General features: G+C 51.8%; 1 protein-coding gene across 1 annotated transcript; it reads left to right on the plus strand.

Moving 5' to 3' along the window:
• Positions 1 to 861: 861 nt before the first annotated feature.
• PNLDC1 (PARN like ribonuclease domain containing exonuclease 1) lies at positions 862 to 20,856 on the plus strand (the record flags this gene model as incomplete). The annotated part of the gene is made up of 19 exons (XM_081250864.1): positions 862 to 937; positions 1,340 to 1,397; positions 1,691 to 1,764; positions 3,978 to 4,017; positions 4,768 to 4,891; positions 5,074 to 5,162; positions 6,446 to 6,546; positions 8,241 to 8,317; positions 8,509 to 8,652; positions 9,181 to 9,250; positions 10,822 to 10,907; positions 12,392 to 12,447; positions 15,602 to 15,666; positions 16,097 to 16,150; positions 16,716 to 16,758; positions 18,768 to 18,867; positions 19,177 to 19,352; positions 19,456 to 19,554; positions 20,736 to 20,856. 19 exons carry the CDS (start codon positions 862 to 864, stop codon positions 20,797 to 20,799), a joined length of 1,596 nt encoding a protein of 531 aa, XP_081106990.1. The 3' UTR covers positions 20,800 to 20,856.
• Between the last annotated feature and the right edge of the window lie 1,560 nt (positions 20,857 to 22,416).

Genomic DNA, 22,416 nt, shown 5'->3' on the forward strand with positions numbered 1-22,416 from the left:
CTATAGTATAGTTCTAATATTTTCTTCCCTCATCTTAAAGATTGGAGCATCTCACTTTGAAGACTACAGTCCTAGAAGGCTGTTTAGACAAGTCTAGAATTCAGGGGAGGATGCAAAGAAGACCATGGACTAGAGTAGTGTGGCTTTGGAAACAGACAGTGACAAAACTAGGGTTCACCTGTAAGGGACACCATAGGTAGGGATTTTATCTAGGCGTATGATGTAGATATCTCTGTACCAAGAACTTCAGTTTGATGGGCAATTTTTGAGGCTTTGTGTGGCAAGTTTGATGCAAGGTATTACAAAGGCAACAATGATGCAAAATAGAGAGGGAGAAGGCGGGGTGTTGGGGAGGAGACGGGACAGACCCATGTTGGCGGCGATGGCCAAGTTGGGAAGAAGTGCGGATTTGGAAAACCGACAAGATGCGGTCCCTCTATCCCCGCACCGTAGCTGCAGTACCTGATCTACTGCAATTCCTTCAGGTGCTGTTTACTGGTCCGTTCCTACTGTTTCAGGCTCTTCTTTTTCCTACCATTCCTCTTCACATTCTATCAAAATGATATTCTCCCCTTGTAGGGATTGCGAAGAAATTGCTGCGGAGCAAGGTAAATGGCCTTTGAGCGCCAGGGCGGAGTCTAACTAAGCGTCCCTTCACCCTAGGGGGCCAAGTGTAAGATCAAACGCCCGTGGGCCGGCAGCTGGCCAGCGCCGCCCTCCACCGGTCAGAGGCCCCCGGGGCTGGTGGCAGTGCGCCGTGGCAGCCAGTTTCCCCGCCCCGAGCCCTTTAAGGCGGCGGCGCGGCGGAAGCGCGTGGCAGCACGTGGCCGCACTGGACGCCCTCGGCCGAGCTGCGTGGCCATGGACGTGGGCGCCGATGAGTTCGAGCAGAGCCTCCCTCTGTTGCAGGAGCTCGTCCTCGGCGCGGACTTCGTGGGTAAGGCGCCGGGATTCCGAGCTTCGTCGCCGCAGCCCCCTGGCCAGGAGGAGGGTGTGACAGGCTCGGGCGGGACAGGGCGGAGAGGTGAGGCCCGGCCGGGTGGTTGCCAGGCTGCAGGAGGCTCAAACAGGGCCCCTCCGAAGGACGGGGTGGGGGGTTCCTTCTCGGGCCTGGGGGGCGAGAGGTTAGGCAGCAGTTACAGCCTTGGCCCCAGCGGGGTCCAGGTGGAACGGGGTGGCCTGGCTTGTCCTTGCTTTGGCTCCCTCTGTTCTCCCTTCTTGACCTCACCCGGCCTCTTGAGCGCCAAGAAGGTAAGCCAGAACTTTTACCACCAGCAGCGTTTACAGCACAGCGATGGCCTGCGCCTGGGGACTCTTGTCTTTCTTGCCTCCCCTGCAGGTCTAGACATAGAGTTCACCGGCCTTCGTTCTAACCTGTCCGGGGCCCAGCAGATCAGGTAAAGCTAAAACTGCCTTAGAACTGAGCTGGAGAGGTTCTCGGCCGCGCTCTTCTGGATGACACCCTGGCCGGCCAGCATTGTTTCCCAACAGGCACCCTGTTGGCTTTGGGCGGGCAGGACAACATTTTGTGTGGGGTTTGGGGACCTGGCCCTTGTCCACGAAACGCTGGTTCCCTAGTTGTAACAAGGAAAGTGCTGCCCCTGGTTGAGAGGTGCTGATCCAGCATGGAGGCTGTGCTGCCTTGATGCCATCTGCTTGCCTCTGCACTGAGATGCCTATTTTTTCACAGTCTGTTTGACTTGCCATCAGAGTGGTATCTAAAGACCCGTCAGAGTGTTCAGCAGTTCACCATCTGTCAGATTGGTGAGTTTAATCTTCATCTGTTTCTTATAAGTCACTGAAATAGAGACTTTCTTCCTTTTTTTTTTTTTTTTTTTGCGGTACGCTGGCTTCTCACTGTTGTGGCCTCTCCCGTTGCGGAGCGCAGGCTCTGGACACGCAGGCTCAGTGGCCATGGCTCACGGGCCCAGCAGCTCCGCAGTACGTGGGATCTTCCCGGACCGGGGCACGAACCCGTGTCCCCTGTATCGGCAGGCGTACTCTCAACCACTGCGCCACCAGGGAAACCCTCTTACTTTTCTTAAATTGTCTTTGTGTTTCCTACTGGTAAAACAGCTTTGGTGCCTTTGTGAGATACTGGCTATCGTTTTGCGTGCTCATTTGGTTTTTGGCCATGTCATGCCTGCGAGACCTAAAGCTTCAGAATAAGCAGAAACATGATTTTCCATGCCTAAATCAACATTAAGGAACTTGTACCATCTTTCAGGGAAAAATTTGTATGTTTTCTTTAAGCAAAAATCATATACAAGATCATACTATAAACATGTTGTTCTGCATCGTTTTTTTTCTTCCCCATGACTGGGGTTTAGAGATCTTTCTATATCAGCTTATACAGATTTCCTGTTCGTTTTTTTTTTTTTTTTTTGGCGGTACGCGGGCCTCTCACTGTTGTGGCCTCTCCCGTTGCGGAGCACAGGCTCCGGACGCGCAGGCTCAGCGGCCATGGCTCACGGGCCCAGCCGCTCCGTGGCATGTGGGATCTTCCCAGACCGGGGCACGGACCCGCGTCCCCTGCATCGGCAGGCGGACTCTCAACCACTGCGCCACCAGGGAAGCCCTCCTGTTCGTTTTTAACAGTTGCATAGCACTCCAAACTGAATGTATCTGTTGGCTCCCTCTCCTAACGATGAGTACTTTGGTTACCATTTGTTTGTGATGAAACAGGGCTGCATTGACTGTCTTAGTGTTTATATGTTACTGTGCATTTGTGAATGTATGTGTTTGGTATACTTGTAGCAGTGGAGTATGTGCATTAAAGTATTGATTTGTTGTCAAACTATTGCTCTTCCTACCAACCATCTGAGAAGTTTACAGAGACTTACACTAACAGGGAATGTGTCTGTTTCCCTCACTCACACTGAGTATTACCAGTCTTAATTTTTTGCCCACCTGGTAGAGGGAAAATGATCTAAAATTACTGTTCTGATTTACTTTTTTTTTTTTTTTTTGCGGTACGCGGGCCTCTCACTGTTGTGGCCTCTCCTGTTGTGGAGCACAGGCTCCGGACGCGCAGGCTCAGCGGCCAAGGCTCACGGGCCTAGCTGCTCCACGGCATGTGGGATCTTCCTGGACCGGGCCACGAACCCGCGTCCCCTGCATCGGCAGGCGGACTCTCAACCACTGTGCCACCAGGGAAGCCCTGATTTACATTTTTAATACAGGATGAACAAACTTTTTCTGTAAAGGGCTAAACTAAATATTTTAGGTTTTGCAGGCAATACTGTCTCTGTTACAGCTACTCAGTGCTGCCCTTGTTAATGAGAAATCAGCTGTAGTTAATACACAAATGAATGAGCATAGCTGTATTTCAATAAAACTTTATTTAAAAAACAGGTCATGAGACATTTTACTGATTCTTTTCCTGTGAATGATGGTAAACACCCGTGTGTGTGTGTGTGTGTGTGTGTGTGTGTGTGTGTGTGTGTGTGTTTGCTCTGTGTCCTTGTCCTTTGCTATTATTCTACTGTGATTGTTTTTCTTAATTGTGATGCCTCTTTGAAAGTATGGGAAATAGCACTTAGATGCGTTTGTATTGTTTTCCCCCTACTTCAAAGTCTTTTTCACTTTGTGTGTGGTCTTTTTAGTGGTACAGACATTCTAAAGCAATTAAATGTATACATCTTCATAGATTTTTAGTGTTTTCTCTTTTTTTCTTTTATTATCCCATTTTCTCTTTTTTTTCCTTAGTGTTTCCTCTTACTAGTTTTAAAACCATAAAAGTGTCAATTTAACGTTCTGTGTTTGAACAACCATTCACAATTCTATTTCAGTAATTTCCGTGTGAATTACAGTTTGACAGTTCTCATGTTTTGACTCTTCATTTCTTTCTTTTTTAGAAGTTATCCTAAAGCCTGTACAATAACTTTGGGTGCAAAGTACTGTCCAGAAGTTTTTCTGTCGTTCACTTCTGGTAGCTTTTCTTTTGGTATTCATTCTCTTTACCATCCTTCTTCTAGGATTGTCTATGTTTTCCAGTATTGAAGGCGAGTCAAACAAGTATGTATAAAGACCTTTGGCAAAACTCGTGGTTCTTGCCCACTTACCTTCTCCACCTGCTCCCCCTTCAAATTCTGCGTCAGGCTCTGAAGCGCTTTGGCCCCGGGTGCTCCGCAGACTCCCCTGCTTCTGTGCCCTCCACCCCTCCTCCCCTGCCGATGCCGGCTGGTCCTTCAAGTCTCTCAAAGCAGCACCGTCTCTGGGGGCCTTTCCCAACACCCCTGTACCCTTGGTGTTCCTTTCCCCATTTCCTTGTCTCCTGTGTGCGCCTTCAGGATTGCAGTTAACAGTGTTATAATGAAGGTGATGTACCTCCCAGGCAGCAGCAGTCAGAAAGGATGCTGAATGGCAGCCTCACTGTCTCAAATAGGGCGTCAGGCTTTGTTCCCCAAGGGCAGGGTCTCTGCCTTTTTTCATTGGCCACCCCCGTGCCAGTCATAGTGCTTGAAATATAGCTGACATTCAAATACAGTGGACCCTTGAACAACACAGGGTCTGAGGTTCATGGGTCCACTTATACTCAGACTTTTTTCTCTAAAATGATGGTACCCACGTGTAGACACAGGGCAGACTGGAAATTATACGCGGATTTTGACTGCATGAACGGTTGGCGCCCCTAACCCCCGTGTTGTTCAGGGGTCAGCTGTACTTCTCAAGTGGAGGGAAGAGCCCGCTCTGAAGCCTGTGGTGTGAGCCAGAATTCTAAACCTGGGTTTCGTCTTTTTCTCCTTATGTGTATTTTTTTTCTAGGTATGTAGCCCATTCGTGTAACTTCTTTCTCTTCCCTACAACGTTTGGGACTTTGGATTCAGAGTTCTCTTTCCAGGCTTCTAGTGTTCAGTTTTTGAATCAGTATGGCTTCGATTTTAACAAGGTACAGCATCGGAGGAGGGGACCGGGAAGGGTTGAAAGGCTATCTAGCCCCCCTGGTCTGAATCCATTTCCTGTCCCCTTCCTGACTTGTCCTCAAAAAGCGGACGAGGAAGGTTTCTTTCCACTCTGCTGCCAGCACAGAGGATGCCTCTGACTAGTTTCCTTGTCTGTTCCCATCTTTAGTTTCTCAAAAATGGAATCCCATATATGAACGAAGAACAGGAGAAGAAAATTAGACACAGCATCCTGACTGGGAACTGGAGTGTTCGCAGGTAAAGCCTGCTTCTCCGGGTGCTTTGTGGGTTTCTTTGCTGCTGGTGTGTTTCTGGCTTTCCTGTGTGTAGACGTGCTGTCTCCAGGACAGGGTGACCTCACGCCATCACCTTTAGCTGGCGTAGCTTCCTTGACCTGCGCTCAGTCAGACGCAACAGCCCGAAGTGCTGGTGATGCCATTCTTAGGCCTGAGATAAGAAACCTCTTACTGTGTAGCGTGTGATTTTAGTGTTTAACAATGAAGGGGAGAGAGAACTGACTGTTAACTTGGTATCAAAGAGGCAGGAACTCCATTCCAGCGCTAGAGGGGAAAATGGCTCTGTTGGCCTCCCTGTGAGATGTTATGTTGGCCTCCCACGTAGGGACTTTTCAAGGTACATCACAGATAGCCTTGGCCAGGTAGTCACATGCCTTGGCTTGGGCCCGTTGCCCCACGTGCTTGACGCTGCTGTGTTCCCCAGGGCAGGATCTCTGCCTTTTTTCTTTGGCCTCCAGTGCCTGTTGTTGTACTTGAAACCCAGCTGTGCTGTGGAGCTGGGGCCAGGCCTGCACAGCCGCATTGTGTGCTAGAAAGAGCAGGCCGCCCGGGCCCACACAGGCCCTGCTGTCCACTAGTTTTCTGGTTTTGAACCAGTCCTCTAAGCTCTTTGAGCTTGAGACTCTTTGCCTGTATCAAGAAGGGGTTAAATTAGACAGCTTTTAGTTCTGGAATGTTATGATTATCTGGTCCAGATAATTATGTAATGTGGGAAGTTTTTTTTTTAATGTCTGTTTGTGGTTTTATATAAAAATACCTTTTGGAAGGGAAAAACAACTTGAATTTTTAATCTTCTGTTATCTTCAAGTGTTGGAGAAGAGTCTTTCCTTTTCTCAGCATAACATCATGTTCTTACATTTCTAACGCAGGAGAAGATGTACTTACCAGAGTTCCTGTCTTTTCCATACTTCACCAGATGGTGCTTTTTCACCTCTGAGAGAGAATTGAGAAGACAGGCCTGGTAGTGTTGCTCAGTGTTGGCTGCGTCCCAGTGCCCTCCTGCCCATAGGCCCATCCGAGGGAGGGACAGAAAGGCTCCTGAGGACAGACCAGAGGGCAGAGGCCAAGCGATTGGCTTCCTGTTGCAAAACAAGACTCAGAAAAGAAGTGGTCTTTTTGGGGTCCATTTTCCTGCCGAGATCACAGTGTTAAAAACAGGAGCCTCCAGAAGCCTCTCCCGTGTTAGCTTGTCTCATGGTTCTGTGGTCTCCCCCAGCATTCCCACTGCACTGTGCCCATTTTCAGTTCTCTGGATAAAGACCAAATCAAGGTGGTGATTGACGAGGTGACACGCTGGCTGGACCTGGCAGAGGAAGGCGACTGGATGACCCTCCCTGGTATCACCGGTAGGCAGGAGGTGGCTCCCCGGCCTGGGAGCTGTGGAACCGGCCGCTGTCACATGCTGGAGGATGGGGGAGCATCCCTTCTCCCCTGGTGGACCCTGGTTGGCAGCTCAGCAGACACGTGGTCCTTGTGGTTAGATAGAGCCTTGACCTCAATTCGGAGGTTGAAGGGTTTTCAACCGATTCTGAATTTTCAGGTTGAGGGAGTAAAGTTCCATTCAGAGCCATCCTTCTTACCCCAGTCCTTGGTGCCCTATGGACTCTTGCTTTCCTGTGGTTAATCTCTGAATTTCTCTGAATCTCCCCCAACGGTACAATGTGGGGTCACAATGAGCCTGCCCTAGATTAGCGGTGCTCAGCTCTGGTCGGTGGACCCCAGGAGTCTCTGAGACCCTTTCCAAGGGGTTCACAAGGTCAAAACTCTTGTCAGAATATCACTCGGCTATCACTTGCCATTATCATTGTGCCATTTGCACTGATGGTCCTGCAGCAGCGGTGGGTAGAGAGAGTGGCTGGCGCCTCAGCACAGGTGAAGGGAGGCGCGTCCGACCACGCTGGTAGTCGTATTCCTTGTTGCTGCTTCCAGTTTTAAAAAATTCCAGTTTTACTTGGAATTTAGTGAAATAATAATTCTTAATTTTGTTAAATCTCAACATTTGATTGTTCATCTTTTAAAATATTCTGTGTATCAAAATAAGTACAGAAAAGATAAATGTTCATGAAACATTGCTGCTGCTTACCCAAGTACAGTGGTTGTCTTGAGCAAAAGCACTTGTGCAGGTTTTTGTGTTGAGAGCTGAATTAGCTCCCTTTTATTTACTTATTTATTTAAAGGCATATATATGTGTGTGTGTGTGTGTATATATATATTTTTTTTGGGGGGGGGGGCCATGCCGCATGGCTTGTGGGATCTTAGTTCCCTGACCAGGGATTGAACCCCAGGCCCTCCCTCGGCAGTGAAAACGCCGAGTCCTAACCACTGAACTGCCAGGGAATTCCCCTAAGGAATATAATTTTTACTTGAAGGAACTGAGGGTATTTCAATGTGGGTATTTTCAATCACTTTCTCAAGTGAAAAAAGTAAGCCTTGTCTTCAGGGAGACTAACTCAGTATTTGCTAGAGATGAAATTTGAGCTTTCAATAAAAGACTGGAATTTTGGAAACCTTGCATCTGTCACCATAAGCTTGACCACTTTATGAGACCTTTCTAATGAGATCAGTGGCCATATGTACAAGTGTCTTTTGATGGTATTGTATGGTATGTGAACATTTGGACGATGTGTATAACTCAGGAAACCAGTGTTCTCCAAATAACCACCGCATGATGTTACAAAATCATGGGCAAAAGTGTAATGGGTTTATTATTTTTAAAACTTGGCGATTTTGAATTTCATGTATAGTTTTCATTTCTAACATGATGACTATCAAGACCCGTACCCCCCACACACAAAGACTCTTTGGGGTCCTCAAGTTAAGGGTGGCCCCGAGATCAGAAACTTCAAGAAAGCCGCCCTAGACCATGCTGTGCCATCCCTGTCGCTTGGCCTTGTGGGCTGGGGTATACCTAAGAGCTGTCTTTCCACTTGATCCATCCATCTCTCAGCCACTTTTCCTCTCGGGCTTCTCTTGAGGGGAGGGTGGACTGCCGTTCCAGGGTCTGCAGTGGTTCTGTGCAAGCCTTGTTTCCTTGCTGCAGGCTTCCAGGCCTTCGAGGTCCAGCTTGTGCTGACGAAGGCCCTCCCTGACATCTGGACGGTGATGAGAGACCAGGGGGTGAGTTCCCACCTGCAGGGGGGCAGCCTCGGTGGCTCTATCATTTCTCTCTCGTTTGGCCAAATCTGGCCTCTGTGAAAGGCTTCTTCTCCCCCACTCCCTCTCCTCCCTTTTGAGATAAAGGACCACATTTTTGGCCCCATTCCCAGGAACCCAGGATACAGGGACCTTGTCTCTACTTCTCCTTTCAGGTGACAGTGAAGAAAGTGAGTAAACAGCATCGCTGGTATCTTGAGAACACCTCTTGCGATCGAGAGAGCTGTTGGAAGGAGAAGATTCTCCTCTCTGCGAGGGGTTTTTCTCTGTTTTTCCAGATGCTGGTGAAAGCCCAGAAGGTAGGGAAAAAATATCTCTTTCCTCCGTCTTTAGCAGTCTTGTAATTTGGGCTGTAGGTACTAATGGGTCCTTCAACAGTACGCTAAGATTCCTTAAGATAAGTGACTTCCTTTTTGTTAACTGGCTTTATGGATCTAACCTTGCTTTCATGAAATCATGACAGATTAATTTGGGGAAAGACTGTCCCTATGAAATATTACTAGTTCTTTGCTCCTTTCAGACACATGGGCATTTCAGTACTAATTGACCTAAAACTACTTGGGGACTGCACATGTCTGCTTCACAGCTTAGATTCCCAGTGCAGCCCAGGCCTCGAGTCCCTCTGACTCGCTGCTTTGCTTTTCTGGCCTTTAAGCAGTCAGGCTACCTTTCATGGGAGTGGAATGCAGGTGGGGATGGGATTGCCATGTTGTCAGAATGCAGTGGGTTCTAAAGCTACACCCTTTGCTGGAGACAGCAGTGAGTCTATGGCATCTGTTTTATTTTTAAAATTTCATTTCTCTCACCTGTCGATTTCCTCCAAGTAGCCCTTAGTGGGACATAATATGATGATGGATCTGCTGCATCTCCATGAGAAGTTCTTCAGACCTCTCCCAGGTAGGCACACACCATCCTCCTTCCTCTGAGCTTAGCTTGCCATCTGGCAAGGGGACTGGCCCAGAATCGTGCCCCTGAGGGAGCCCCCACACACACAGCCATCCCCAGGGCCTCACAGGTTTCCGGAGAGGTCGGGTACATCTGTGCCCGTTACCATTTTCCTGGAGCTGGGGGACTTTCTCCGGGAGAAAAACTTACATTTGAATTGATACTGTTCCCCCCTGTTACGGAAGTTGTTCAGTCTCATTGCATAAGACTTAGCAAAATCAGAGACGTGCAGGGGACGTGTAATCACAGCTATACTCCTGACACTTTTTGCTTTTCCCTCTGTTGTGGCTTTTTACATATTTGACCACACTGCATATATGATTTTGATTTTGGCTTTTTTTCACTTGCCAAAGGCATTTATTTATGTCATTAACCTAAAATCATTTCATGGCCACGTGGTACTGTCTTATGCCTGTCCCAGTCTTTTCCATGACTGATGCCATTGGACACACAGAAGTGTGACATAGCAGTTAAAAGCATGCATTCAGACGTCACGTTGGGTCCTCATCCCACCCTTGTTATGTGCGATCTCAAGCAAGTTACTTAAATGTGCCTGTTCTGTTTCCATGTCTGTAAAACGGGGGAAATGATATCAACAGTATCGATATCAGAGTTGTTTGGGGATTAAATGAACTAACGATGTACAGAGAACACTAGTGTAGATTGAAAGGGGTGAGAAGGTTCTGGGAGAGAGTTCGCTAGGAAATGAATTGATGAAAAAAACACCTCAGTTTGAGCATCTTGAGAGAACTTGGGGAGAATTCAGGGTAAAGTAATCACTCACCAAAAAACTAAGCAAACAACCAAACAAAAAAATTGCTGGAACAAAAGCTGTGCCAGAAAGAAAGTCATTGGAGGAGACCACCTGGCCCCTTGGTGAGTAATGCACAGGTGCTGGCAGTGGTGAGGGGTACGAGGTAGAAGGGGTGATTATTTTCTTACATCGTGGGAGTCCCAAACCGGGGAATCACCGAGCAGCATAAGCATGTTATTTAGAGATGTGGGAATAAACACCAAAAGAAAAAATGGAAGGTCGTTGCCTTTGGGGAATAGGAAATGGGAGGGTAGTGAGAAGAGGGCTAGCAGAGGGGTTTGGGTTTGTTTTGCAGACAACTATATGCAGGTATAATTCTGATAAATACGTGAATTAATAGGTAATTTTTATCAAGGCATTTACAATTTCTAACTTACTGGATTTTTCTTTGGACAGTTATTTACAGACTTCATATCTGTCTTTCCAGTAATACCTCTTTCTCCCTTTTCCATTGGCTAGAACTTTGCAAATTGCATTAACTAATGTTGGCCTGAATTTAGGAAAACCGTTTAGCTTTTGCTGTTACAAATGGTGATGTCAGGTTGGTTTGAGATTCAGAAATCCTTGATGATTAGGAGTAAGGATGTTTTCAATTCCTATTTTGTTTTATTTGCTTTATTAGCCAGTGTTGGTGACAAGCTAGATTGGAGAATTTCTTCCCATTTTTACCAAGGAACTCACTTCTGACTCTCTGGGTCTTTCCCTTCAGAAAGCTATGATGAATTTAAGCTGAATATCCACAACCTATTTCCTGTTCTCATTGACACCAAAAATGTGACAAAGGACATCTGGAAGGTAATAAGTTAAACTGCTCTGGGGAAAGGCATGCTTCGTTTGTCCCACTAACACTTAGCTTTCTCGTTCTTTTCAAAAATTGTTCCTTGAACCCTTTTCTCGTACTTTACAACCAGTATTGGTTTTCTTTTTTTATTCTACCACCTCTGAGTGATACAGTAGCTTATGTGTGATTTTTTTTTTCTTTCCTTCATTCAAGTTCTCATGTTTTGACTTACTGGTGTGTAGTTCACGGGCTTATTTAGATGGCACAGCACAACAACTTGTTCTAGAGCTTGGTGTATACACAGTGCGTGTTTGCAACGTGCTTAAAGAACGTCAGGGTCGGGGGCAGGGATCCCACTTGAAAAATTGCATCTTTTTTTTTTTTTTTTTCCTTTCCACGGTATGTGGGCCTCCCACTGTTGTGGCCTCTCCGGTTGCAGAGCACAGGCTCCGGATGCGCAGGTTCCGGATGCGCAGGCTCCAGACGCACAGGCTCAGTGGCCATGGCTCACGGGCCCAGCCACTCTGCGGCAGGTGGGATCCTCCCGGACGGGGGCAGAAACCTGTGTCCCCCGCATCGGCAGGCAGACTCCCAACCACTGCGCCACCAGGGAAGCCCGAAAAATTGCATCTTTACTGAGCATTAGGGCCGTGGGATTTCCACCCAGACACATTAGAATCACCTAGGAGGGTAAATACTGACACCCAGACCCCACCTTCAGCTTCTCTGGTGTAGAGGGGCCGGGAGTGGCATTTCTACAGCTGCCAGGTGACTTCTGTTCTGCAGCTGAGGTGGTGTGGAGAACGGAAGCACCCAGCTGGGTTAGAAGTTAAAACTGAGGAACCAAGAAAGGGGAACCAGATCAGTGTTGTAAATAAAGCTTTAAGCGGATCAGAATTAACTGTTCAGTAAGGAAACCACAAAAACGGCGCTGGGTTACTTGGTACATCTTTGCCCAGAGACACACGTGTTACTCGTACCTCACGTGTTTCTAGCTCTGACGGTGTTCTGTGACTCTGCCCAGCTCCACGGAACCGAGTTCTAGGGCGAAGCGGGAAGGACGCGGGGACTGATCTGGGGCAACTAGTGCAGACCAGTCTCCACTGCACACGAGATGAGGTGAACTCTAGGCCTTGGTGACCTGGCAGTCCCTTAGAGCACCTAGTGCCCCACGTAATGTGTCCTTGGCCACGCTCTTGTGCCTTGGAGTCCTGTGTTTCTCAAACCCCTAAAACACTTGTCTTTGAAGGAAGTTGCTGTGCTGTGTTTGTGGCAGTTTTCTTAGGCTGGGTTGCCGGGTCCCTTATAGGAAACCCAAGGACACTAGGTACCCTGACATCCGAATTAAGGAATAAAAATAGGTGTGTGTGAAGAGAGAGGGGTTTATAGGAGTTTGCATTTTCCAGGTCATTTTAATGGCCATTTGGTAATACCTGAAGCAGATAATAAACATAACCACAAATGTCTTATTCTCCCTAATTTGTTTTCCATATTATAGGAACTGAATTTCCCAAGGGTTTCAAGTCTTTCAGAAGTTTATGAAGTCCTAAACAGGTAAGGAAGCTGTTTTTCAGAGCTGCTTATAGATCAGGGGCTCTCACTTGGGGCGATTTTGCTCCCCAGGGCACATTTGGCAACAGTGAGATGTTTTTGGTCGTCACAGTTCAGGGGTGCTACTGGTACCTAGTGAGTAGAGGCCAGGATGCACAGGACAGCCCCCAACCCAAAGAATTCTCCAGCCCCAAATGTTACTGGTGCTGAGGTTGCGAAACCCCCTTCTGGAGGGGAAGGGGCCTGGTAAAATACCTACAGCTGTTTAATTATCTGGTGTTTTCTGTTGGCCAGGGTTTTATTTTTCCTGTGATCTGTTTGATTATTGGAGTGATTAGCTCCATGGGAACAGATTTTGTTCTTCTTCCGGACCCTGATGTTTCTCTCAGGCCTACAGTGGTGTGAGACTTAGTAGGTGCACATTTAACACTGGAGTGAGTGAACGGCCCTAGTACCGGGTGAGTTCCCGCCCTTCCTACAGGAACAGCGACCCTGTCTTCCCTCATGTCCCAGCCACGCTGCGGGCATGTGCTGGCGGGAGTGTGTTGCCTGGGAGGCCTGGAGTGGATGGGGGCTGCTCGGCCCACTCCTTTGTCCCCAGCTGGGGGGACCAGCAAACCAGAGCTGGGAGAGGGTGGCGTCGGGGGCAGTTGAAGGTGAGACCTTTTTTTTTTCTTTTTTTTTTTGTGGTACGCGGGCCTCTCACTGTTGTGGCCTCTCCCGTTGCGGAGCACAGGCTCCGGACATGCAGACTCAGGGGCCATGGCTCACGGGCCCAGCCGCTCCACGGCATGTGGGATCTTCCCGGACTGGGGCATGAACCCGTGTCCCCTGCATCGGCAGGCGGACTCTCAACCACTGCGCCACCAGGGAAGCCCGAGTGAGACATTTTTGAAAAGAAGCTGTGTCTCTGTGGCTCACTGTCAACCAGCCACCGGCACGGGGGCCCTGAAGATGCCTGGCCAGAGCCTCACTGGCCTCTTGAGTCTCCAACAGATGCTCTTTTCTGCTCATGGCGTCAGTTACTTCCGACGTGATCGCCTCCTCTGGCCCCTTAGGCTTCATCTCTTCCTTTCTCAGACGGCCCTCCTGGTCCTCATTTCTAAGAAGAAAACAAGAGGCCAGAGGCGGGAGTCTCTCGACCCCCTGCAGACACGTACGCGGTGCTGTCCTCTTCGCCACTGTCTCTCCCATCCGCCCGCACGCAGGAACGCCTACCGTGTACGGGGCTGGCCGAGGCTCGAAGGGCTGCCCTCCCGTGGCCCGTCCGTCCTCCCGGCCCTGCGCCTTCCCTCTGCTCAGCAGCCTCCCTGACCCCCGCCGTGTCCTCGGCCTCTCCCTCGGCATCAGCACTTTTCTTCTAACTCAGAAACCATGAAGCTCCCCTCGGTCTCCCCTCTTGCCACCACTGTCCTGGTTCTCTCTTTACAACAAGCCTCTTCCGAGGCCGCGCCTTCTCCTGGGCCCACTGAGGTCAGGTTGACTCCCCTGCACGGAACTTGATCTGGGTATTGGGGCCCAGCTGATGGGAGGATGCGCACAGGCCTGTGGAACAGGGCGTGGCGGGCGGTCGTGCTCAGCGTTAACTTCTGTCTGGCGTCTGACACCCTGGGCCCCCCGCCCCCCTTCCCTGCCGTTGCGCCCTCTCCCAGCTTTCTCTTGTTTTCTGGTGAGTGTTTTAATCTCTTCCTTGCGGGCTCTCGCTCTTCCACTCGTCCCTCACATCTTTCCAGGGTCCCCACTGCCCTCTTCTTCCTCGCTACCGTGCCCCTGGCTGACCGAATCCACCCGCCCCCAGCCTCGGTGACCACCGCGTCTGTGCCACCGCGGCTCCAGACTCCTCGCGTCCTGACCATCTTCTGGTTGTTTCTGCACCACGTGGCCGCAGGCACCTTCTGCTCGGCCCTCCTCTGTCCGTCAAACCCGCTCCCGCGTCTGGAGCGACTTCTGCCACGTCCTGACAGCGCCAGGCGCTGTGCCGATGGCTCGTGTGCAGGTGTGAGAGCGAAGCTTGTGTTCGGTACGCAGGCTCTGCGTCGAGACTTGCTGGGTGTAAATCCCAGCTTTGCCTCTCGCTAGCTTTGTGAGTCACCTTGAGAGCGGTCTCCCAGGGTGACAGCCACCTGGCGGCTTAGGAGCAGATGAGGACATCGGGGTTCAGAGATGTCACACGCATAGCGAGGCACCGATAGATTCTGTTGGAAACCAGATGAAGGGAAGGTTTCCCTGTCGCATGCCAGCCGCGTTCACCCACGCGCCAGAGCTGAGAGCTGGAAGGGGACCCAGAGCTGGGCCACCAGTGTCTTCTAGTCCAGGCCTGTTGGTTTTACTCCCTAAATGTCCTGGAAACTGGTTCCTTTTTCTGCACCCCCAGGATCATTGCCTTCCCTGAGACCTTTACTTTTTATTCCAGTGGTGGTAGTGGCTCCTCCCCGGTTAGCTTGGTGGCCTGACCTCCTTTATCTGCCGCGCTGCCACTTGAGTGATCTTTTAAAATGTGAACTTGACCATTTTTCTGGTCAGAGTCCTCCTCTGGTGTCTGAAGCCCCCCCCCCGCCCCGCCCCGTAACGTTCGAGCTCTTTCCTGGCCCCGTCCTTCACCGCGGGCTTCTCCCTTTTTCCCTCGCCGTCTCTGCGTGCTCTTCTCTTGGCTTGAAGTGCCTGGCGCTGCTCCGTTTCCTCAACCAGGTGAGTCAGTGGGGTTCAGGACTCTCCTGTAGGACCACCGACTTCAGGAAGCCTTCCCGCCCGAAAGCCTGTCCCTCGATAGCCAGGCGTGCACTGCTCACGCCTCGGGCGTCGCGTTTCTAGGACGCGCTGAACAGCGAGCTCCCGGGGGCAGAGCCAGCACAGGGTTTATCCTGATGCCCGGGCTGGGGTCCCGCGTCTGGTAAATGCTCAGAACGACACGGTCGGAGCCTCTGGCTCTGCTGTTCTTTCGTTTGTCCTGTTGCCTGGTTACCAAGACCTGTCTGCCCATGTCTGGATCCGTGTTTTGTTTTGTTGGTTTGTTTTATTTTATATTAGAGCTGTGTTTTGTTGTGATTTTCAAGGAGCCCCAGTACTGAGGACATTTTTGTTTGTTAAGAGGATGCAGGGAGAACAAGAAAGCGTTGTTGTCAGCGAACGTTATTTATCTGTCTTTCTTCTCTAATAGCGACCTGAATCCCACCAAGAACTCTGGGCCAGTGATTGTTCACGCAAGCAGATGTGAAAAATACGGTACGTATGTTCGCCTGAGCCGTGCTTCTCTGAGGTTGGCATGGCTTTGAGGTGCTGGAGCTCAAGCCGGGTCTCCACGTGGCAGGTGTGGGGGGGCCGGGTGGGGCTTTTCCCGTGCCGTGTCCATATTATAACCGCCTGATCAAAAGGAGCCATCCCAGAAGGCGTCGGAGGTCCTGGGGGCATCTGTCTGTCCGGAAGCCCTGTGCTTCCACCTCCCGTGGGCACTCTTGCTGCCGTGGGGAGGTCCTAGGTCACAGTGGGGTATGGCTGAGAGAAGGGTGCGTGGTCTCTGCGGGAACAACCGTTGGCTGTGTGTGCACAGCCAACGTGGGTGTGGACCTGGGGCGGGGTTGGGGGAGAGTCCCTTCCCGGGCTGTGTTCTAATCGCTGCTTGACCGTCTTTCCTGTTTCTGGAAAAACACTTCAGCTGAGACAAAGTATCCCCATGAAGCAGCGTACGATGCCTTCCTGTGCGGAGCAGGTGAGAGTTGCTGCCCTTTTTTTTTTTTTTTTTTTTTTTTTATAAGTAAATTTATTTATTTTTGGCTGCCTTGGGTCTTCATTGCTGTGTGTAGGCTTTCTCTAGCTGTGGAGAGTGAGGGTTACTCTTCCTTGTGGTGCGCGGGCTTCTCATTGCAGTGGCTTCTCTTGTTGCAGAGCACAGGCTCTAGGCACACGGGCTTCAGTAGTTGCAGCACGCAGGCTCAGTAGTTGTGGCCCGCGGGCCCTAGAGCTCAGGCTCAGTAGTTGTGGCGCACGGGCCCAGCTGCTCCGCGGCATGTGGGATCCTCCCGGACCCGGGCCCGAACCCGTGTCCCCCGCATTGGCAGGCAGATTCTTAACCACTGCGCCACCAGGGAAGCCCGTTGCTGCCCTTTTAAAGGGAGACCCCTGTCTTATCTTCAGTCATCCCCCGCCATCCCTGGGCCCCCAGTTTACTTCCAGGTGGGTGGCACATGTGGAAATAAGCCTGAGTTTGCATATTTTGATAAGGTGATCAGGTTGCGCCTTGATGTCTGTCACATTTCTAGCTCCTTTTTTTCCAGTTCTTTTGAAAGTGGCCCACTTGCTCCTGTGGAGAGTGCACGGGTGAGTGTTCCCTTCGTCCTGTGATCTCATCGGCAGTCAGGATTTGTTGAGCCCTCACTGTAAACCAAGACCTCCGGGGCTCCCACACTCTCCCAAAGAAGGAGGATGGAAGTGTCACTGTGTAAATGACACATTTATGGAAGCAGCCCTCCTCCATAGGCAGCCTTTCCCAGCCTTCCTCCCCACCCTGGGGCTGGTGCCAGGGGCTGGTCCTGGGACTGTGTTGGCCTTGGGAAGAGTCACTGTCAGGACGCCAAGGCAGTGGGTCAGGCTTGGGCTCCGCCCCCACCGCAGTGCTCCCGGGGGCAGTGTGCTTGCTTCGTCTGTTACCCTCCTGTTTCCTCCTTATCATGTAAACCGCAGTGAGGTAGGAGGGCAAAGCATATAGGCCAACAGATGATCCGTGCTCGGGGCTCACACGGTCAGGCTGGGGAGAGGGGCAGTGACTTGGAATCAGGCACACGGGGGAAGGTTCTGGAAACCTCAGACTGGAATCTGAAACGCGTTTCCTCAGGGCACCGTCATCCTGGATGCCTGCAGTGCTGGGCTCGTGGACACCAGCTCCACACGTGAACTGTGCGTTCTGTGGCACGATCCTTGCTGCCTACATGTGTTAAGTAGGATTTAGGGACTTCCCTGGGGGTCCAGTGGTTGAGACTCTGTGCTTCCAATGCAGCGGGCACGGGTTCGATCCCTGGTTGGGGAACTAAGATTCCACATGCTGCGTAGCACGGCCAAAATAAAGTAACAGAAACCAACAAAAAAATCCAACATGAGACACCTCGTGCCATAAATTCAAGAGGGTACTTTTTTTTTTTTTTTTAAGTAGGATTTAGCAGGCCAGGGGAAGGAGCTGATCAAAACTGTTCTTTGGGACTGACTTAAACATTTTCAGCCTGTACCCTGTTAATGTGGGTACTGCCTAATTTGTCTGTTTTGGTAAAGGGTATTATACATAGAAATAGCCTGTGACACATTAATGTGAGGCTTCTGGCTTCAGTAAGAAACCCCCGCCCCCGTCTCCTTCTTCCCTGTGCTCTGAATGTGAGGGCAGCTAAGAGCAGTGGAGCTTATTGGTGCCTTGGTACGTGGACCTTGTGTCCTTAATTTCTTTTTTTTTTTTAATTTTTTAAATTAAAAATTTTTTTAAATTAATTAATTAATTAATTTTTGGCTGCATTGGGTCCCCGTTGCTGTGCATGTGCTTTCTCTAGTTGCGGTGAGCGGGGGCTACTCTTTGTTGCAGTGCGTGGGCTTCTCATTGCGGTGGCTTCTCTGTTGCAGAGCACAGGCTCTAGACATGTGGGCTTTAGTAGTTGTGGCTCGCAGGCTTCAGTAGTTGTGACTCGTGGGCTCTAGAGCGCAGGCTCAGTCGTTGTGGTGCACGGGCTTAGTTGCTCCGCGGCATGTGGGATCTTCCCGGACCAGGTCTCAAACCCATGTCCCCTGCATTGGCCGGGGGATTCTTAACCACTGCGCCACCAGGGAAGCCCCAATTTCTTTTAATCCTCAAAACCTAGAAACCCTCCTAGGTTTAGAGAAGCTCCATAGCCAGGCCTGCCCGGTGCCAAGGGCTGTGCTTTCTCACGGGCCTATGCTCAGGTACGCGGTGGTGTCTGGGTGGAGGCGAGGCTGAGGCGGGACAAGGCTGTGGGGTGAGGGACGGCCATTTGGAGTCTCGTCGAGGGGCAGTGGAGTGGACCTTCCTCTGAACAGGGGCCTCGCTCATCCTCTGAGCCTGTGGCTGATGTTGGTGAGCCTAGGGGTCTTTACCAGACGGCCACCAACAGGTGGTGACCCCTGGAAGTTCTCCCTTGGCTCGGGCCGTGGTGAGAACTCGCTGGTCGTTTGGGGGAGGACCACCAACAGAAGACCCAGAACCTGTGAGGGGAGCAGGGAGGGGCGTCTCGGGCAGCACCTTGCCCGTTGTCACCAGAGCCTTAGCTGCGGCCGAGGCCGTGGGACGCCCCCCGTGGGCCTGAAGGCTTTGGGGCTTTCTGTCCTCGTAGGGTTCCTCCCATCCCCGAGCCCTCCTTCCCGCTGTACCTCGACGTGCTGGCTCCCTATGTGAACCAGGTGAATGTCATCCGAGCCAGGGTCCCCAAGATCGTAAGTAGACTTCATTTTGCTCCCCCCCATTCGGAGGCTGGAGGCAGCTTGGGGCTCTGGGGGCTATCAGGGGCTTCTGGCGGCCACCAAACGCGGCCAGAGAGGTGCTCACGCCCCACTAAGCCTGTGACTGTCTCCCGTGTTTTCCCGTCTGCGCCAAGGTGAGCTCGCCCATTCCTTCCTCCTCTCCTCCCCTCCCCCTCTCCCTGCCCCCTGCTCACAGGGCCTGTCCTAGTTTCTCCGGATTTTCCAGCTGGGTAGGTAGTCAGTAGGGACTGTGGAAAACCTGTTCTCCTCTCTGTCTTCTAGAATTTTTCGGGTCCAGATTACCCCAGTATCCGCCCTCCCATCCTCATCGTCACCATCAGGAGGTGGCCCAGGGTCAGCGAGCAGCAAGTCTACCGCGAGTTTCAGAACCTCTGCAAGTTTGACGTCAGGAGGCTGGCGGGGAACCGCTTCCTGCTTCTGACCAATAAGTTTAAGGAGTAGGTGCCTCGCTCTCAGCCCCCACCCTCCAACCTGCGGCCACTCCAGCCGCCCGGAGCCGCTGTGGTGCTTGCGCGCCTGACTGAGCCCTTGTTTCGGCAGCACCCGGAGCGTCCTGAAGGAGTACAGGTGCCACCCCACCCTGCAGGTCTCCCTGTACCGCTACTGGAGACACTCCCCGAACGTCAGCTGCCTGTTACAGTAAGTGACCAGGACTCAGGCTGCTTCTGACTTGCTTGTGGTCCCAGCTGGGTGTGAGTCGAGCACAGCTCGCTAGCCGGCGCGTGCTGGGCAAGGGGTCGTTGACCAGCACGCTGGACCGAACGTCATTCAGTGACGCTCAGCAGACGTTGATCGAGCACGTGCTGTCTTCGGCACCGTCCTGGGTTCCAGGGCTTCCTCCGTGGATGAAACAAAACCCCGTTCTCGTGGAGCTCGCACTGGAGTGGGGGTGATAAACGAGTGACCTGCATGGTCTGTTAGGTGATAAGTGTTAGAAACGAGCAGGGTCGGGGGTCGGGGGGGCTGGCCTGGGGGAGATTGCTCTTTAAAGGAGAAGATCGGGGCCCTCATAGAAGGCAGGGGTGGGGGGTGGTGTCGCTGGTGGGGAGTGAGCCAGGCACGGCAACGCGGGGCGGGGGACGGTGTCCAGGCAGAGGAGGCAGCGGGGAGGGGCCTTCTTGGGGGGCGCGGTGCTCCTGGTGTGTGGAGGGGCAGTGAGAAAGCTGCGAGAGGGAACAAGGAGCAGCAGGCGAGGCTATGGAAGCCGGCGGGTTGCCGCCAGCAGAGGGCGCGGCTGAGGACTGCGGAGAAGCTGGGTCGGCCGCCGGAGGTTCGGTGGCGCGGGGCTCTGCGTGGAGACATTGGAGGGCACAGGGCAGGGGGACGTCAGGAAGCCAGGTCACCTGGTCACACTGTTCGGCTGCGGCTTGGACCGCTTGGTGGCAGAGCGGGGGAGTCGGGGGTGCTGAAGGTGGGATCAGACAGACGGGAGCAGGGTCAAGTTTAAACCCAGGGTTTTTGGTCTGAGCAACTGGGAAGACAGAGCTGCTGCTAAATGAGCTTGAAGGATTTCGGTTTCCTGTTAGGAGCCAGACCCGTCGAAAACCACATCGTTGAAGAAGAAAGCTTGGCTGCTAGGCAGTCGTCTTTCCCCTCAACCTCCCCTGTAAATTACTAGGAAAGGTGCCCTCTGTGTCCCAGAGCCATTCTAGCCTCGAGAGAACGTTGGCGCCGGGAGAGGGATGGAAAGAAAATAACATCCGGGTGAACGTAGCCGGGAAGGGAGAGGGGCCAGCCTGCGCCAGCGCTCTCACACCTGCTGGGCGCACGCGGGGCCTCCCGCGCCATCCAGGCCGCTGACCGGTGTCATTGTCTTGCAGGGTCTGTGGCGTAGTCACCACCTGGGCCTTTATCGCGTTTCTCCTGGGAAGAGCTCGCCCCTGAGCGCAGCAAGGCCGCCTGCAGTCCCGTCCTGTCTCCGCGCGATCCCGGGGCTGCTGTCCTGGCTTCTGTTTGTTCAAGTGACATCCTACTTGCATATGGATCTGCGCGCGGTCCTTACGAGGAGTTTTGTTATGTGTTGAATGTGAAATTCTCTAAATATTATCAATGATAAATGCTTTGTATGTGGCCAAAACTTTTCTTTCTATAAATGACTGGGGAGAAGCCACACCTCTGGGAATTTGAGCTAATGTTCCAGAGTGTCTTCTGAACGGACAACTAGGACAATAGGAGCTGGACACCAAGTGGGCAAAAGACTCCGTTATTTCTGAGAGAGAAAGCAGTAGCTGATAGGCTGGCAGGGGTTTAGGCCTGAGAAACGGCCAAAGCTTTAGTAAAGGGAAAAATAAAACCAGGTGTCCGTGGGTGCTGATGTTGATCCATGTTTTGGGTAACTATCATAAACCATGAAGCAGTTCACTTTAGAAACAAAGTGACTTGTACCACAGGTGTGTACCCTGAGATCGAGGTAGAATCGGATTATTTTCTTTCCTTGGCAGTGCTGGGCACTTCACTCGGCTTTATCAGGAGCTCTTCTCTGTGAGGAGTTGCACTTGGCTGGGCTGTGTGCTCAGCCTTGAACTTCACTGAAGGATTCAGCAAAGCCTTCCTCTCCCACCTGGAGAGGTCAGATAATCTCCCATCACACGGCCCTTGAGGTAATTGCATCTGCTAACACCCTTTGGCCACATAAGGTACCATATTCACGGGCTGTGGGATTAGGACACGGGCATCTCCGGGGGCCGTCATCCTGCTCCCATGTACTCCAGTAACGCGTTTCTTGAGCACCTGCTTAGTTAACCCTCATCGCAGTCCTCCTACTGGGTAAGCACTAGTGTCCCCACCTTATGACGAGGAAGCAGAGGCCGAAGCAGACTCTGCTGGGGACAAACCTTGTCGACAGTGACACTGCAGCCACTGCTGGTGACTCTGCCCTGCCCATCACCGCGGTCTCTGGAACACTCCACCGCGTTATCTAAGTAGCTCCAGCCACATGGTGACACAGTTCCCACGCACACTGGTCCCTCCTCCTCCGCCATCACTGTCTGAACTCCTGCTATTACTCGCTCTGACCCCTTTTCCTAAAGAGAAACGTCTGATCCTAACGTTTGGGAGGGAAAGACTGCAGAGGGGGACCCAGGGGTCAGCCTGCGTCATTCTTCTTCCACCCCAGGCCAGCCTGCTCGGAACAGGGTTGCGTGGTAACTGCCACACTGCTACCACCCTGCCCCTCCAGCCCACTCTGTCCTTGCTCTCCCTAGGAGGGTGTCGCAAGCCTCTGGTGTAGACTCAGTCCCCAAACCTCATGGGAACCCCACCTCCATCCCCGAATGTGCTGCGACCCCACCAAGAGCCTGGCTCCGGCCGGAGAAAGCGGAGGTACAAAAATGAGTGCTCTCAGACGGCAAGACCGAGGGGACGCTGGTCCAGAGTTACCTCTGGCTGTTCTGGGAAGTGCACGGTTGCTTGAGCTCATGAATTTGTAAATACGACTCCCTTAGCATCCCAAGGACCTGCCCAGCTCTCCGGCCACGTGGAGGAGCCCCAGCAGCGGCTGCC

The sequence above is a fragment of the Mesoplodon bidens genome (genome assembly GCF_964165515.1).
Source record: "Mesoplodon bidens genome assembly, chromosome: 12".
In the NCBI taxonomy this organism is placed as follows: domain Eukaryota; kingdom Metazoa; phylum Chordata; class Mammalia; order Artiodactyla; family Ziphiidae; genus Mesoplodon; species Mesoplodon bidens.